We start from the raw sequence: 18599 nt of genomic DNA on the forward strand, positions 1-18599 counted from the left end.
ACTCCTGCTAACATTTGAATTCACTGTTAAATATCACACAGGAAGCAGGGGACTATTTAACTAATGAGGTGAATTCACAATTGCATCATCCATCACTTCACGCTCAACCTGCTTCCATCAAGCCCCTCACCCACACAACTGCCATCGTCACGGTGATTCTGCAATTGCCCATTTTTCTTGTGCTCTGTTGACAGAAGCCCACTTGATACAGCGCTGCTGCTTATAAGGAGAAGTTCAGCACTGGGCGTTTAGTTAGTGTGATTTCACTTCCTTTTACGTGGCTGTGACAACTTTTCTCTTATGTGTGTGATTTTGCAATGCCATCATTTTTGCATGTAATGAGTAATTATTATTATATTGTTGTGGTAAATGCATAAGATAAAAGGTTTAATTGGGGAACAAGTGAGATGGGGCTATCCGGTCGTTAAGTGATGACGTGACGAATCCTACTTTTGTGTTGTTAACACGTTTAATCTTTTGTATTTTCTTCTATTTAATCTCAAAAAGCTCCTAAAACAGTCAGTGATCACTGTTGACCTCCCTCGGCTTTTATTACCGCTAATCATTTATTTAAGCTCAGTTTTTAAACCCTTAGGATGTAACTACAGCCCAGCCCATGCAGCAGTATATGAATGACTAACCTCGTATTGTGGATGGATTATCTAAGTTGTTCTCCTGGCTGAAGTTTGGTCCTTTTACAGCATCCTGCCATGCGATTACATTTGTTCCTGACCACCGAGAACACTCACGTTAACTTTTATCGAGTGGGGAAAAAAGTTAGCTTGTTTATATTATGCTAACATAGCTGTGTCGCTAGCGGTCACGTAGCACATCATTATATACCAGCTAGCCCAACTTCAGTAACCCTACAAACGTCACTGCTGTTTAGTTTTCTGTCTTCATTTATGTTGGAAGTGATAACAGAGCTGTACGTTTTAATTTGTTTCCAAAACCCTGCAGTCAGGACATGCTATATTGTATTTAGATAGAAGCTAGCGAGCTAACTCCCTGCTAACTTCTAACTCCGTTAAATGTCATAAATTCCGTTTTCATGGATGCCTGGATGTTAAACTCAATTGTTACACCTGGTAGAGCAGAACGCTGATCATTTTACTAAAGATGAAAGACTTTAGACAGTTTTTCAACTCTCAGTGATGCCATAGTGATCGTTTGATATATGGACCTGCAGCGGAGTTTAGGCCCAGACACGGCTAGTGACGTCAGACTTAACGACCGGATAGAGACTAGGTTTAATATATTGTAAACAAGGCAATTTACCCATTATGCCAAAATACTTAGTTAACTGAAATAGTTATAGAAACAATGCACTGTGAGGGAAGATTATGTGCATGGAGGGAGGAACGTTAAAATACTGTAGCAAAACTTCCAGCTGGTTATCAGGCAATAACATGGTAGCAGCCCAGTGCATTTAGACCTGTAGACCCAGTCTAGACAATCTGCTGAAGTTCAAACTGAACATTCGGATGGGGAAGAATTTAAGTTGATTTAAGGCATGTTGTTGGTGCCACTTGGGCTGGTCTGAGTATTTCACGAACTCATGATCTGCTGGGATTTCCCCCACACAACCATTTGTATGGTTTACAGAAAATAGTCAGGAAAAGGGACGATATTCAGTGAAACGTATTTTGCAGGAGTTTAAAGGGGAATGACCTGACTGCTATGTGCTCACTGGAAGGAAACGGTAAATAACAACTCATCATGGCTAGAGTTAAAGTATGCACAAGGTCATCTGAAGATGCACGTACTTGAAGAAGTTGATGTACAGCAACAGAACGTGTCTTAGATTACAAAACAAAACAAAATTCCAGCATCGCACAGCAATGTTTCCCAAATCGATTATGCAAGTATGTAGAAGTTTGTAATATAATTTCCGGTCTGTTCTCAGAGTTCCTTCATCTGCACAGATTAATATAATCAAAATTATACAATGTTCCTGTTGGGACATTGCAAGTGTGTTGATAAAATCTCCTTGATCAGAGTCATTCATGTTTTCATCGAAACATAAGTTGAAATCCAGGGCCATTTACTCTGTAGTATTTCATGCCTGTCACACATGTAGGTTTTATTGCACTTTCAGTTACCATGTGGCACACTTACTGCTGAAAGACATTTAGAGAAACTTTCCAGCTGATAAAAACATATAATTGTGAGACAACTTTTGATTTCACTGCTTCCACTCACCTGATTGTTACCTTCCTCATCATGTGTTCCCACATCAAGAACCCTCATAGAATTGCTACGTGGGAGTTCTCCTCCTACACCAGGTGACAGGGTGGATATTTCACTGCTACCAAATTGGCCATTTGTCTTGCCATACCCTCATTTGTGGCACACGGATGGTAAATGTAGCAAACTGCACCGCGCGTTTCGTACCCTCTTGGTTGCAGCAATCATACAATCTGCGATGAGGGAGGTCGATAAACTGGGCAAACAGCGCAAGGTCAGTCGTGGCCTTCTTGCAGTTCAGCTCAGTCATTCTTGCATCCTCCCTAACAACCTGTCTTTGCTTCTCAGAGGCTACTGTGTCACAAAGATTCACTAAATCACTAATATAGTTTCATAACAAATATCCTGTTTCAAAAAGCACACCGTTGTTCACCGGTTTTAATTTTTATGACTGAACTTATTGCTTTAGATTAAACACTTTGCAGTCTGTATTGAAACAAGGGTCCAGCGAGAGAGAAGAGATACCTGGGGAAGGAGGCAAGAAGTCCACGGTTAATAAATATCGTACCATCCTGCCTCCCAGCTGTTTATCTTTCATTATGCCAGATTTTATTAAAAATGCTTATGGAAATCTCTGTGAGGTCTGGCCTCTCTCTGGCCTCTCCTGTGGGACCTTAGATGAGGAGGAGCATTTCATTTGCTGTGTTCTCACAAGCAAGGCTCATGGCTTTGGCCAGTGCTTGTTATTAGCAATCCTAATGACTTTTAAATTTGATATGAGAGCTCTTGCCAAGGCTTCCTGGTTGGTGGCTCTGTGCCTCTCTCCTGAGAGACTTACTACTGCCTACTGCTCCTTTGATTAAACTTTCATATGGCACTGACTTGCACCATCCACCTGGGACTGAGTCACCGTCTCCATCTCCCTGCCATTGTTTACCCAAGTGAAAGAGGAGAGGATATCTGATGTGCACCAAATGAGACTGCTGAAGGAAAAAGCGGATTTCTTAGTGGAGTCTCTGCAACAAATGCAAGTACACAATGGTTTGGCCTGGGTAAGCAGCACAGTGTTTGTTCAGTCTTTATAAAGTGGGTTTGGGAGAAGCCATAGCTGTTACATGGTGACAGGCAATCTGTCCTCTGCTCAATAATTCCTGAGGGCTTTTGTAGTTGACTTTTTAATGGAAGTTTCTTGCTTTTTCTGATATATGCTTGCATTAGTTTCACCGTGCAACTACATTTGCTGACACCGTTGATTAGAAAAGCATCTCCCACATAATTTTAACATTTCCACCAGTACTTTTAGGATACACGCTGCATCTATCGATTGTTCCAGGATGGAAAAAAAAAAGGATTAAACAATACAAAACAAAAACATATGCAGCACTTCTTGACTTTGTTAAAAGCACATATTGTTTGCTGGAAGCCCTGTAGCCTTCCCCGCTGACATTAGTACATGTCTGTTTGTATTGATGGCCTGTCAAGCCACTAGCAATAGTGGGTGTATGCTATGTGCTAAATGGCTGAGGTGAGGTAAGACTGTGATGGTGACTAAGCTCCCACTTAGAGACCTTTTCCCACTGCCAAAGTTGAGGGTTGTTATAGTGGGAGCTCATTTATATGAACCGCAGGCTTCCAAGCAGCTGCTGAAAAACAGGTAAAAATGATTAAATCTCTGTTGTCGGTGGAGGTGATTTTAAGATATTGACAATGTAGGTAACAGAGTGCTCTTCATATCTCAAGATTTTAACACAGTGGGGGGAAGATTTCAAGATACCTGTCAGAAAGTTTCCCTTCCACACCAATAAAATAGAACAAATTGATATATTTTTTTAATCTACTGGTAATAAAGTTATTTTTACCTGAAAAAATGAATGAAAAACTAAAAACAAAGACAGACTAACATTGTTTTGTGGGGGTTTTCTGTTGAACTGCATTGTATGTTGCTCTTAAAATGTTTAAATGACTTGTGGTGTGAGCAGCACAATGAAGATTTCATGAATCCCTGCTGGTTTAGGATGGAAGCTGAAATCCCAGGGACAGATGTCTATAAACCTTGACAAATAAAACCAAAACACTGCACATGAAGAGATACTACTGAACTAATAATGCTTGTTTGCATGAACTGCCCCTTATGATTAGCTGGGGGGGGGGAGGCAGTTGTGTATCTGAGTGAGAATTACTGCTCAGTGTGCCAGAAAGATGCAAAACAGAAGCAAACACCGTTCAGCATTAAGAAAATTAATTTGGAGTTTTTACATTAAGAAAAAAAACTATTCTGTTGTGAAAGTGGTAGTCCCAAATTTCCTGCTCGCAGCCTGAAATTTTCCCCAATTTTTTCCACACTCCTGCACAGAATAATCGTCGTGATAAATTTAAATTTTTTTTTATTGCTTTCTACTGAAAGTCGAGCATTTGGAGCTGTGGTGCATCAACAAATAGACAAGCAAACAAAGGATTTTCAGAGGTGAGTGAAAATCCACCATCACAAAAAAAAAAAAAAAGATTTGCTATTGTGTGGTTCATAGATCTGTTGTTCCTAAACTGATGATGCAAGTATGCAGAAGTTTGTAATGGTATTTCCTGTCTGTTTTTGAAAAGTTCTCCAAGCTCCTTGATCTGCACAGATCAGTATCATCAAAATTACACAACGTTCCTGGTGGGACATAGCGGAGCGTGTTGATAAAATCTCCTTGTTCGGAGTTCTGTCCTCTGCGTTTGTGCTGAGTTGTAAGTTGCTGCTTCTAAGCATTTGGCTATCACTGTGTGACAAAGCGTTGCGTAGTCCAACTCATTTTGCTTCTCTGCCATTACTAATTGGATGCATTCAAATTTTCCTCCATCTCAGTTCTAGTAAAGCTGACTTTCTAGTGTTTGGCCCCAAAACTTTCTCTAAGGAGGTCTGTCAGTAGGTCGTTAATATCACATCATCTGCTAAGAACTCTGGTATCATCTATCACAGGGGTGGGCAACTCCAGGCCTCGAGGGCTGGTGTCCTGCAGGTTTTAGATAACACCCTGGGTCAACACACCTGAATCACATGATCAATTCATGATCAGGCCTCTGGAGAACTTCAGGACATGTTGAGGAGGTAATTTAGCCAATTGAATCAGCTGTGTTGGATCAAGAACACATCTAAAACCTGCAGGACACCGGCCCTCGAGGCCTGGAGTTGCCCACCCCTGATTTATCACCTTGGTAACTGAAGCTTGAACCTCACATCTCTAAGCTCACTCAGTCTTGTTTCCTTCATCTCAGAAATGTGCAAAAATCAAACCTTTACTGTCATCCAAACATCTGGAACCTTTAGTACACACTTTAATTATCTCCATTCTTAATTAGTAGAACTCTGTTTTCATGTGAATCTTTGAGTCCTCCGTAGCCTGTCTATGTAGTCTACATGGAAAGGCACCTGTTCATATAACGGGGCTGCTGGACCGTATCCCCACAGCTGACTTCTCAGATCAAGGTCTCCTAATTGTTCCAGGCTCTTACTCTAGAACCAGAGGCGACCAGTGTTTTTGAACTTTTAGCACCCAAACTTTGAAACAGCCTTCCTCAGCCTATCAGGTCGGCTAATTCTGTTTCCTGAAACACATTTTTATTGGTTGGTTGTCCTTTAATTTTTGGCATGTATGGTGTGTGTATATGGGAATGAATGCGTGGCCCTGTGCTTGATTATGTTTATATATGTTGGAACATGTATACGTATCTTTAATGTGACTTCTATTCAAACTGTAAAGCACTCTGTAACCCTGTGGGCTACACAAGTAAAGGTATTATTATTATTGTTATTATTATATTCTTCTGTTAAAACCTCACAAAGCTTGAAGCACTTTGTCTGATTCTGACTTTTAAGGGTGATTATGGTGTCATTTTTTAAATTTTATCTAACTTGCTTAATATATGCCATGCAGTTGATCTTTTCAAAGAAGTCTTGACCTACAAAATATTTATTTTTCCTCTTCAGATGTTCAGCTCACTGTTTATTTCTCAGCCAGCATCACTGTTGATTAATAAACCCATATTCAAATGGTTACTGCTTTCGATGGAAGCTGCCCAATCCAGTTTTGATAGTCACATTATAGATCTAAATATCAGGTAAAAGCCAGGCTTAAATTATTTCATGCCCATCAGGAACACAGAGTTTATTGCACTTTTTCGGGGATCAATTTCCAAGTGGTACGATTTCTTCTGAAAGATATTTAGAGAGACTTTCTAGCCGATAAACACACATGATTTTTAGCTTCCACATCATGTGTTTCATCAAGAACCCTCAGAGTGCTGTGTGGGAGTTCTCCTCCTACTCCAGCTTTGGTTTTACTTCCAAGATTTCAAGACATCTGTCTCGAATTCTTCCCGTCCGTGTCAATAAAGTTGAGTTTAATTGATACGCTTCTTTGTATTTACAGATAATAAAGTCGTTTTTACCTCAGAAAGTAAGCACACTGTCAAAGTTTCATAATAAAGACAGAGAAACGCTGGCTTGTGGGGTATTGTGTTGTGTTGCTCTTAAAAAATTTAAATGCTTTTTCGGTGGTGTGAGCAGCACAATGAAGATTTCATGAATCCCCGCTGGTTTAGGATGGAAGCTGAAATCCCAGGGACAGATGTCTATAAACCTTGACAAATAAAACCAAAACACTGCGCATGAAGAGATACTACTGAACTAATAATGCATGTTTGGATGAACTGCCCCTTATGATTAGCTGGGGCGGGGAGAGAGAGAGGCAGTTGTGTATCTGAGGGAGAATTACTGCTCAATGTGCCAGAAAGATGCAAAACAGAAGCAAACACCGTTCAACATTAATACAATTAATTTGGAGTTTTTACATTAAGAAAAAACCTATTCTGTTGTAACAGCAGCCCAGATTTCCTCCTCACAGCCTGGAAGTTTTCCCTGTGTTTTTTTCCACACTCACAGGATGATCATCTTGATAAATTTACATTTTTAGGGCTTTCCTTGAGGCAGCTGTGTTAACTTCACTGCGTGAAAACCAAACAAATGACAACAAATCAACAAGCAAACAAAGGATTTCCAGCCCAGTGAATTCCCACAAACCTCAGTTAGTCTCTTTTGAGCCTGCATTTGCAAACATTGTCACACCCAGTTGCGATGGCAATGGTCTGGTGTGAATGACTAAGCTACCATTAAAATGCAGGCTTGGTTTAACCCCACTTATATTATGTTGTTTATAATCAATAAGCATATATCAAAAATACGACAGTCAAGTCTTTTCTGAAATACTGCAGAAATAGCAAGCACAACTGTAAACATCTTGCCTAGCCATTAGCTTTAGTCTGGAACAGTCACTAGACTGCCTCCAGCTGAACCAGGAATCCCCCTCAAAGGTGCAATCCTCCTCATCAAACATTGATTTCGATGTGTCTCTAAGTCCGTTTCATCTGGAGGTGGTAAACTCTGCCTCACTCCCAGCAGCTGTAAACAGTGAGCGCATCAGAATGGCACAATGAACTGAGTGTTGACACAAAGTATCTACTGCAAGAACTAATGGAACTGAAAATAAAGTCACATCCACCAACATTGCAGTGAATTGGAAGCAGATCCAGTGAGTCTAATCAATAGATCTCTTTTTTAAAGTTTGCAGTCATTCTGGGCTGATCTGCGTGTCCTTATGTCGTTGCAAATCTACAGGCAGCTGAAAAACATTCAAATGAGCATGTTGCAAATTAGCCACACTGCGCGAATCCAGACTTGCAGTTAGAGCTTTGAGGTGAGGTCAAGTCTGTGAAAACAGAATAAGAAAATCCATAATCGATCACAGACCCATTTACTTATCCCTGCGAAGCATGTTGTGATTGCATGGACCCTGAAGTGTGCTTCAGAGTTGCAAAGACAGCAGGTGACTTCCTATAACTTAAAGGCAAAAAGTTAGTTGACTTTTCCTGTCACTTCTTTGTCTGCATTGACACTGACTGTTAAGATCCAAGATGTCTGTCTTTCCTCGTAGTCTCCAATACCAATACTCCCGCAAAGAAATTGCTGCAAACTTTGCAATGGAAATTCATCATGAAAGTTTTTAGAGTCCACTGTGACAACTTCAAAGGTCCTTGTTTCAATAACTGCCGATTGATAGATCCAATAGATTCTAGCTCATTCGTGTGCTTGAGTATTTAGCTTAAACTTACATTGAGTCCAAATGCAATCCCAGTACTCATAATCAGAGTCACTGCAGTGCCTGAGCCCTCATCACTGCAGAGCTGGTCCAAATCCAACGAGCCCGGCCAGAGCAAAGACCCAGCAGCATTTTGAACTTTTCAAGAACCTGAAAGTTAAATTCTGACTTTGTAAGAATTTGCACATCATTTTGCAACAACAAGCATGGTGATCTGTGTAAATAGAGATAAGCAGCCTTATTACAGCAGGCACTGCTGTAGCAGTGTTTCATTTATTTTTTTATAATTTTGGTTTTATTTCTTTCTCTAAGGAGCTTGGGAAAAATCTGGACTTCTTTAAGTTTCTTGAAGACGTCTCACCTCTCATCTGAGAAGCTTCTTCAGTTCTAAGAGCAAGTGGCGAAGAGTCCCAGATTTTAAGCCCTATGGGAGTGTCCGCCAAGAGAGTTATGGACCCCCTATTGTGCTTCTACCTAAAGGTTCCATGACCCTCTTTGGGGACACTCCCATAGGGCTTAAAATCTTAAATCTTAAATTTCAAGAAACTTAAAGAAGTCCAGACGCTTTTCTTTCAAAGCTCCTTAGACAACGATGCCCTGGATGACTCAGAACCTTCACAGATATATTTCTTTCTTTAAACACCTTTATCTATTGAATTGTCCTGAATATAGTTTTAAAAACAAAAACAAATGAACCGGATCTAAACCTAAGTAACTGCAAAAAAGTACAATTATCCATTTGTTTCACATTCACCTTGAAGTTGCAGACTCCGTTTAGATCCTTACGTAAAATAAAAGCCTGCGTTTTATTTTTAAACTCAACCTGTGTCACCTTTATTCTGCCACACAGGGAAAATCAAATCTACGATTCACTGCTTGCTACCCATTTGTCAAATAATGCCGCAGTTCGCCTTTATTCTGCGCACAAAAACACAGACATCTTTCCAAGTTCATCTGTCAGTCAGTCTATTAAGGCCTCTCTGAGCCCCATAATGATTCATTGTTCAGGAACTGAGGGTCGCTGATGGCCAGGGCTGATAGTGTCTGAACCTTGTCTCTTTGGCTGAACTGAAAATCTTTTGATTTTCATCAGGCTCATCCCTGCTTCCACCTACGTCTCGACACTGGTGACAAAAGAGCGATGGCACATGCTGATTCTTTGCCCAAAGACTGATTGATCTCATTCGACCCAGATACCAGCAGAAGAGAGACATTATTACCTTTGTTCGGCTGCACAGTGGCACATTTCAAAGAGGCAGTGTGGAGGGTGAACTAAGTCACTGGGAGTGTGTGTGTTCCTTTGACTAAGCCTTTTGATGAGTGCTTCTTCCCAGTGGCAGTTTAGAAAGAAAAGGTGATCCGTGTACATATAAAACTTGCACAAATCTGATTTAAATTTAAAGGGGGAATAAAGTGCTATGGCATATTAATGTTAATCCCGGCAGATACACTTCTGTTCTTTCCTGAACATTTCCCCGCAATTTCCTCCGTCCTTCTTTGTTGTTTGAATTGCTCTACAAAGAGAAAGCCCAGATTCATTTTGCTTAAAGCTCTCATCGAAAGTGTGCAATTTTCCTTCTAAGGAAACACTGCAGCAGCTGATTTCTCTGATTAAAGCCGTTTCTTAGATTGAAAGCGCCTTAATCAATCAAGTCAGGTGTGGAAGTTTTTTTTTTTGGTTTTTTTTTTTAACTGTAATGAAAATCTGGCAGTTTTTCTGCCCTAATGAGGCATGGTGGATGATTCCCTTCCAGAAATCTGACAAACAGACACTGAGGATCTTTGAGGGGGAAATATTTAAAAAATAAAGAGAGAGAAAGAGTTGGAGAGAAGGTCCAACTTCTGAACCCTAAACACAAAAAAAGCTCTCATCCAAAAGCAGAGAGAGTCGGGCGTGTTCACTAAGATGTCAACGCTACTTCATTATTGATAGGATTATGGCTCAGTAAATAGGCCTCCAGCCCATTTTCCTCTCACTGCCCACAGGAGACCGCTTCCATTTTTGGAGAAAAGTGATTGAATTTTGAAACACAATTGCCACATATCAATTCCTAACTCGCACCTCTCTCTGTTTTCCTTTTGGTGTGGTATTAAATAACCGGTAAAATATTGCAGGCTGTCTGTCAAGTTCATAACTGTTTTCTGTCACACTGTGGGGAAGAAGAAGAAGAAAAAAGATTAGACAATACTGAAATACATTTTCAGCGAGCATCACACGCGTGTCAGGACCCAGATATTAGAAAAAAAATAACTGACAGAGATCATGATAAGTGCAGAATTTCTGTTTGTATGATGTCAAGCAGAATTTACTGGAGTTATTGCCTGGATGCGCGGCGTTCATTTTGTAAATTTCCACGGGAAAATATTGCATTTATGTGGAAGTGAGTTGTGTGATTTGTAAACAATTTGCCTGCAGTTCTCTCTGATGAGATGAGGGAAATGAGAGGACAGGAAGCCACAGTTAGCAAATGAGATACACCCCAAGGGAATTGGCGGCGACCGCACTTCGCAGTGGGGATCCCGAGAAGTCGAAGCGAGAGCATTAGATTTTAATGTTCACTTGTGTGACGTTTTACTCCATTATTTGAGAACAACAGCGTGTGCAAATATTGAAGTTGCACATTCGATAACACTCAAAGGAAAGGTTACTGCACCCTTGTCTTACACATGAGAATACAAATAATAGTATATCTGTAGAGGTGTTTAAGTGGAAGGTGATGAATATGTGACGAATGCACCGAGACAGATTTCTGCTGACGTTGCTTTGACTGACAGAGCGGGTGCAGGTGGCAGAAATTTGTCATTAGGTTTGAAAGTACACGAAAAATTTTATTTTTCTGTGTGACTCAGTTCTCTACTTGAAAATTGAGTTTTTTCTAAACAAGAAATGGAACAGATGGCAAGCCACCTCACTTATTTGTGAGAAAAGTCTCGGGAGTGTATGTGGAAGGCAGAGAAGTTTGGTAGTGGTGCTGTAGGGTGACAAAGTGAAACCGCACCTATGGTGTGAACAAGTTCCTTCAGAGCGAGCTATTAAAAAAAGTCTGTATTTGCAAATGAAACACTTTTTTTTTTTTGTTCAAAGAATTATACGTACAAAGAGCACAAACCCCACCCCTCCTGCTCCTGGGAGGGCTGGGGACACAGGAAAGCGTGGAGGCAAGATAAGAGAGCACTTTCTCTCAGCTGTTTGAGGTTACACGCTTTCCTGAAACCATTATGTATTCCTTATGTGCGAGGGAGCACACTTAACTCATCAGAGAAAGGTGTTATCAAGGTTTCAAAGTATGGATTTGGAAAAAAGCTTTGATATTTTGACACAGAAATTCACTCTACACTCATTAGGCACTTCTTCTTAGCAGATTCAACGGGATGCTGGAAACATTCCTCAGACAATTTTGACGATCTCCATTCCATCACATCGCAAAGGAGCCTCTGTTGGATTGAGATCTGTTGACTGTGGCCCCATTAGAGTAGGGGCCCAAAGTGTGCTTAAAAAAATCTCCCACACACCAGCAACCTGCTTATACAAGGCAGGATGGCTCCACAGTTTCTTGCTGTTCATCATAAATTCCCAACCTACCTCCTGAGTGTCACCATAGAAACTGACTTTTTTTTTTTTTTTTTTGCCTGTCCCATTTGGTTCTTTAGCCGTCAGAATTGTTGTCTGAAGACCAACAAGGATACCCAATGGATTTACTTTGCCAAATGGATCATCGTGGCATTGCCGTATTGGTCCATTTGATCGACCTTTGTTTTTATTGTTTATTATATTTTATTTTCAGATGTTACAGACGGGACAGACATGAGTGAGGGATAGGAAAGGGAGAGAGAAAGAGGAAAGAAAAGAAAAACAGAAGGGGAGAGGGACAGTGAGAAAGGGGGGGAGAAAAAAAATAACATACTAAACACAACACCATCGCATTAATCTAGCTAAGTGTAAACAGCAGTAAATACTGAATATTCAATGTTGTTGTGCAGCACGCAGGACAGACAGCGCACAATGTGCTTTGAAGTAGCAGCCAAGAAAGGTGTAATTTAAGTCTACGAGCAGTGAACACCCGTGTGCATACCTGTGTGGATCAGCGTGCTTGTATTCAAAAGGTTTCCACATGTAATGGTCTGCAAGAGGATGTAGCGAGCCATAGCCCCGTCCCCCAGGGCATGAAGCAGGCATGGAGGAGATCCAGGCCCCAGACATCCAGAGGCTCCCAGAGCACGAGAGCCCAAAGAGGACCACCGGAGGGGCATCCGTGCCACCCTCATGGGGAGGGCTGAGGATCCCCAGACGAGGCGTCACCCAGTAGCCACCGAGCAGAAGCTAGAGGGGGCTGCACCGGCGTGCCCGCCGGCTCTGCCGGCAGCCAGCTGTGCCAGAGTGAACCGAGCCGCAGGCCCAGAGGCCCGAGGGCCCCCTGCACCCCGGAGGAGGCCTGACCGAGCAACAGGCGCCAGGCCCCGCCAGGTAGCCACCGGGAGTGAGCCGGTACATACCTGAGTGCCCAGCCCCGGACACCAAGAACCACCAATGCACCGACCCTTAAGGGCATCAGTTACCGGCAGGGAGTGTGGTGAGGGGAGATAGGCCTGGGAGTTCCCAGAGAGGTGGAGTCTAAGACCCGACCTGACATATAGACACAGACAAACAGGCACACACAGACATAAACATGCATTCCCACCCTCATGCACACATATACAAACACTCAGCACTCACCCAACGTAAGGATTGACATAAATGGACATGTACACACAATCACACTCCCCAAACATACTCTATACCCCGGGTCCAGGTACCCTCGCCCCCAGAGGGGGAAACAGAACCCAGACCCAAGAGATATTACCCTTCCCCCCGAGGTGGAGGCAAGCAGACCGTCCCAGGCTCCGCAGCAGCAGGGAGGCCAATCGGACAGCTAACATCTCCTCCCAGCCCCCCCGCCCCAATGGCTAGCAGAGAACGGGGGTGTGTGAAGACCCCATACCTCCCTGAGACTTGCCATACCTACACATCTCCTGCATACCTTGGTTATTATGAGTGATTATTTTACCGAATGCTGTCTTCCAGTAAGTTCAAAGCAGTCTGGCAATTCTTCTCTGACCTCTGGCATCAACATGGCATTTTCTCCCTGATAACTGCCATTCACTAGACATCTTCTCCTTTTTTAAAGAGTTTTATCTGTAAATCCTAGAGTAGATCCCAGTAGATTAACAGCTTCTGAAATATTCAAGACCAGCCCATCTGGCACCAACCATCATGCCACATTCACTGTCACTTTCTAGTAATCTTTCTTCCCAAGTCTGATGCTCTGTTTGAACTTCAGTAGGTCGTCTTGACCAGCGGTCCCCAACCTTTTTTGCGCCACGGACCGGTTTATGCCCGCCAATATTTTCACGGACCGGCCTTTAAGGTGTCGCGGATAAATACAACTAAATAAAACTAGTACTGGTACCGAAAAAAAGAAGATTTATTCATAACACACGTGAAAAGACCCAGGAAAACCGAGTTAACGATCAAAATGATAACAAAATAACGCTGAAAACCGATAAAAACCCTGAAAACCATACATTTCACACCTGAGCCTCAACTCTCGCGGCCCGGTACCGGTCCGGGGGTTGGGGACCGCTGGTCTTGACCATGTCTGCATGACTAAAAGCATGATGTGATTGAACATGTGCACCTAATAAAGTGGCTGGTCAGTATGCAGGCTACCACTTGTTTTTTTAGTTTTTTTATATAAATATCAGCCACGAAGACCAATTTATCAATGAGTGTTATTTAAAAGATGAGTGACCTCGTAACTGGTAAGTTGATGAAAACATCTCCTATGAACTGGTTGTTTGTTTGTGTTTGATTTTTTTGGGAAGCAGTTCTTTTTTTCTTTGTTTTTTTTTTTTCTAGTTTAGTGTTAAGCTGGAAGCATCTCCCCTCCTGAATATTTCAGCAAGTATTATGTGTTGGTCTGATGGTGGTAGTGTTGAAAAACGCTAACATATTGACAGCATGGTAATGATTACAGTGTTTATATATAATGCTAATGTTGCTAAGATTTTCTGACAGACTGGCTGAAGACAAAGAGGCTACGTAACTAAAGACAAGCTAATGAAGCTCACACAACATCCATTTACACTGCTCAGTAATCTTGCTCTATTTTTTATTTTTTTTGCTCCTCCCCCTTTGTGAGTGTGGACGCTTCATCTCTTTGCTCTTTAAATGCTTTGCTTCTTTTATTGATTTTTATGCTGATTTTTTCCCTTTTTTCCGTATGAGCTTACCTGCGATAGCTTCTGGACACTTATAGATCATTAGGACTAAAGTGTTCTTAACAGAAACAGCAACATTTTTATAGTTACCTTATCCTCAGCGCTCCGTGTGTCTGTGGCCTAGACACAGCTGAAGCCTGATTACAGCGTCTGGGCACTGAGCAGCCTCAATACCCTGGAAAGGTGCTAACCGCTAGGCTAACTAGCAACAAGATGCCTTCCCTCTCCACAGATGACTACCACAGCCTCCTGCAGAAGATTGCAGTACTGGAGACAAAAATTCATCGCTTAGAAGTAAACGTGGAGGTAAATGGACTGTGTGGAAATGAAACAACCTTGCCTTTGATTCAAAACAATGGCGATGAGCAAGCTAGTACACAGCTAAGGAGCACAGATAACATGACCAAGAAAGTAGACTTTGTGCACTATTATAAATACTCAAGCGATAATCCCCCCTTGGACTGTCTTGGTGCAAAACCAAGACATAAATCATGTCTCCTGGAAGGGGGAGGACGTATCACAGGCAGGGCACAGCGAGCTGAAATCTCTGAAACCGACTGGCCTTCACTTCCTACGAGACAGAGAAGCTCTTCTACCCCTGTATACAAGAGGAAACAGGACTGGACAACCGTGAATAGGAAGGTTAACAACAAACCTTCAAAACAACTGAATGTGAAACTGCACAACAGATTTGCTCCACTATCAAAGGACCCTGGATCTATATCGGACAACCATCCATCTAAAAGTAGCGAAGTAAGGTCCGAAAATCTTTTGAAAAGTAAAAGGCCACAGGGAAAGCTAAAGGCTAGGCCTGAAACTCTGATTGTGGGTGACTCTGCTGTAAAGGATGTACAAAGGATGTGCGGTAAGAACACTAAAGTCCTCTGCTTTCCTAACGATATGGTCAACAACCTGAAGGAGAGAATTCTTCAAATTGCAGAGGAATATCCAACTGTGACAAACATTGTTCTGCATACAGGGTCAAACGATGTGTCCAAACAACAGTCGGAGGTTCTGAAACGGGACTTTACTGGATTATTAAATACTGCAAACTCTCTGAAGGCAGCTGTATTCATCAGTGGACCTGTACCGCCGGTCAGAGGAGGAGACGAGGGATTCAGCAGGTTGTTTGCACTGAATAAATGGCTTATATCAGCATGTGCTGACCACTCAGTGCATTTTATCAACAACTTTTATATTTTTTGGGAACGCAGGCATCTGTTCAAAGCAAATGGATTTAATTTTAACAAGTCAGGGGTGAAACTGTTCACCTCCAACTTGTTCTATTCCATACGTCATCCATCTGTGCTTGGTGCCAAGGCTGAGATAAACGAGGAGTTATCTCATAAAGAGGAACAAACAGTACTCCAAGAACAGACAAAGCCCAGCAGAAACCTTGAGGAGGAGCTCCATCTGCCCCCACCCGGGAAGAGCCTCAGAAAGGAGAGACATCTGAGGCAAGAAGAGGGGTCCCTATTTGCCTCCAACTCTCTCAACAACACCAACGACCAGGACCAGGGACCACGATCTTCCCCAGTCCCCCAAACCCCTGACAGGCCATCACCCTCCTCCCCCTCCCTTTCTCCCTCCTCCCCACGCCTGAAATTCACTGAGGAGATGATGGAGCGGGTCAATGCTGGGCTCAGATCTACCCCCCGGCCCAATCCCTTTTTGTCCCCCATAAACCCCCCACCAGAGCAGCCAAAGGATCACCATCGAGCCCCACCCTCAACAGAGCAATCGAAGTCACATTGCTCAGCCTCGCCCCCCTTAGTTCCTCCTTACCACCTTCATGCTCTGTCTCCGAAGTCTGATGTGTGATGTGTGGAGGGTCCGGGCTGCGAGGATTATGGCAGTGGTGACTTTTCCCAGGAGAAGCTGGGACCCTGTTTACTAGAAGGTTTTAAAATCTCTGTACTTTCAGGTGACAGGAGACATGTGGCCTGGTCAAAACACAGAGAGCTGCACTCTAAAAGATCTTTAAATATAGTAAACATACCTTGTGTGCCACAGACTGCTCCCAAACACGAGGGGACAAGTAATGCCTCTAAAACACTTAAGTTGGCTTTATTAAACGTTAGATCTTTAGCTGGGAAAACATTTTTAATTAATGATTTAATCACTGAGCACAGCCTTGATTTTATGTTTTTAACTGAAACTTGGTTGGACCAAAGTAACAGTGGAGCTGTTCTCATCGAGGCGACCCCTCCTAACTACAGTTTTATCAGTGAGGCCAGGGTGAGCAGGAGAGGAGGGGGGATTGCTGTCTTATTTAATGAATCATTTCAATGTAAGCAGCTATCTCCTGGAAGTTTTCAGTCTTTTGAATATGTGGCTTTACAGCTGAAGGCCCCATCCAAAGTTGTGTTTCTTAATGTTTACAGGCCTCCCAAATACTGCACAGACTTTTTTAATGACCTCAGTGAACTGCTGTCTGTGTTGATTTCGACTGTGTAATTATTGTTGGGGATTTTAACATCCATGTGGACAACCCTCAGGACAAAGGGACTAAAGACCTGAGTAACACTCTGGGCAACTTTGGGCTGACTCAGCATGTAACAGAGGCCACACATAATAGAGGACACACTCTTGACCTACTGATCTCCAAGGGCCTGAGCATTTCAAACATTACTGTGTCTGATGTGGGCCTGTCTGATCATTACTGTGTTTTATTTGAAAGTAAAATCTCAGCCCACACAAATACACTGAACAAAAATATAAACGCAACACTTTTGTTTTTGCTCCCATTCCCCATGGGATGGACGTAGAGACCTAAAATTCATTCCAGATACACAATATAACCATCCCTCCCAAACAGTGGTCACAAATCAGTCCAAATGTGTGGTAGTGGGCACATCTGCTATATTGAGATAATCCATCCCACCTCACAGGTGTGCCACATCAGGATGCTGATCTGACATCATGAGTAGTGCACAGGTGTACCTCAGACTGCCCACAACAAAAGGCCACCCTGGAATGTGCAGTTTTTTGCACTATTGGGGGTCTGGGGACCCAGAACCGGTCAGTATCTGGTGTGACCACCATTTGCCTCATGCAGTGCAACACATCGTCGCATGGAGTCTATCAGATTGTCAATTGTGGCCTGTGGAATGTTGGTCCACTCCACTTCAATGGCTGTGCGAGGTTGTTGGATATTCGTGGGAACTGGTACACGCTGTCGTATACGCCGGTCAAGCACATCCCGAACATGCTCAATGGGTGACATGTCCGGTGAGTATGCTGGCCATGCAAGAACTGGGACATTCTCAGCTGCCATCTGCCCTGAACAATGTGAACCATGATTCATCCGTGAAGCGCACACCTCTCCAACGTGCCAGACGCCATCGAATGTGAGCATTTGCCCACACAAGTCTGTTACGGCGACGAGCTGGAGTCAGGTCAAGACCCCGATGAGGACGACGGGCATGCAGTTGAGCGTCCCTGAGACGGTTTCTGACAGTCTGTGCAGAAATTGTTTGGTTGTGCAAACCAATTGTTCCAGCAGCTGTCTGGGTGGCTGGTCTCAGACGATCTTGGAGGTGAACCTGCTGGATGTGGAGGTCCTGGGCTGGTGTGGTTACACGAGGTCTGCGGTTGTGAGGCCGGTTGAATGTGCTGCCATGTTCTCTGAAACGCCTGTGGAGACGGCTTATGGTTGAGAAATGAACATTCAATGCACGGGCGACAGATCTGGTTGACATTCCTGCTGTCAGCATGCCAATTGCACGCTCCCTCATTGCTTGTGGCATCTGTGGCATTTTGCTGTGAGTCAAAACTGCACATTCCAGGGTGGCCTTTTGTTGTGGGCAGTCTGAGGTACACCTGTGCACTACTCATGATGTCAGATCAGCATCCTGATGTGGCACACCTGTGAGGTGGGATGGATTATCTCAATATAGCAGATGTGCCCACTACCACACATTTGGACTGATTTGTGACCACTGTTTGGGAGGGATGGTTATATTGTGTATCTGGAATGAATTTTAGGTCTCTACGTCCATCCCATGGGGAATGGGAGCA

At 43.0% G+C, this 18599-nt stretch overlaps 2 protein-coding genes across 6 annotated transcripts in view; both read left to right on the plus strand.

Annotated features, from left to right (window-relative positions):
- The window catches only part of cadm1a (cell adhesion molecule 1a), a 479781-nt gene that overhangs the window by 105973 nt on the left and 355209 nt on the right, over positions 1 to 18599 (plus strand). The gene's annotated exons all lie outside the window — the stretch shown is intronic.
- Positions 14508 to 17293, plus strand: LOC143420871 (uncharacterized). Its single transcript, XM_076889408.1, has 2 exons — positions 14508 to 14762; positions 15218 to 17293. Exon 2 carries the CDS (start codon positions 15438 to 15440, stop codon positions 16398 to 16400), a length of 963 nt encoding a protein of 320 aa, XP_076745523.1. The 5' UTR covers positions 14508 to 14762; positions 15218 to 15437; the 3' UTR covers positions 16401 to 17293.

This window comes from Maylandia zebra, linkage group LG10 (assembly GCF_041146795.1).
Source record: "Maylandia zebra isolate NMK-2024a linkage group LG10, Mzebra_GT3a, whole genome shotgun sequence".
NCBI lineage: Eukaryota > Metazoa > Chordata > Actinopteri > Cichliformes > Cichlidae > Maylandia > Maylandia zebra.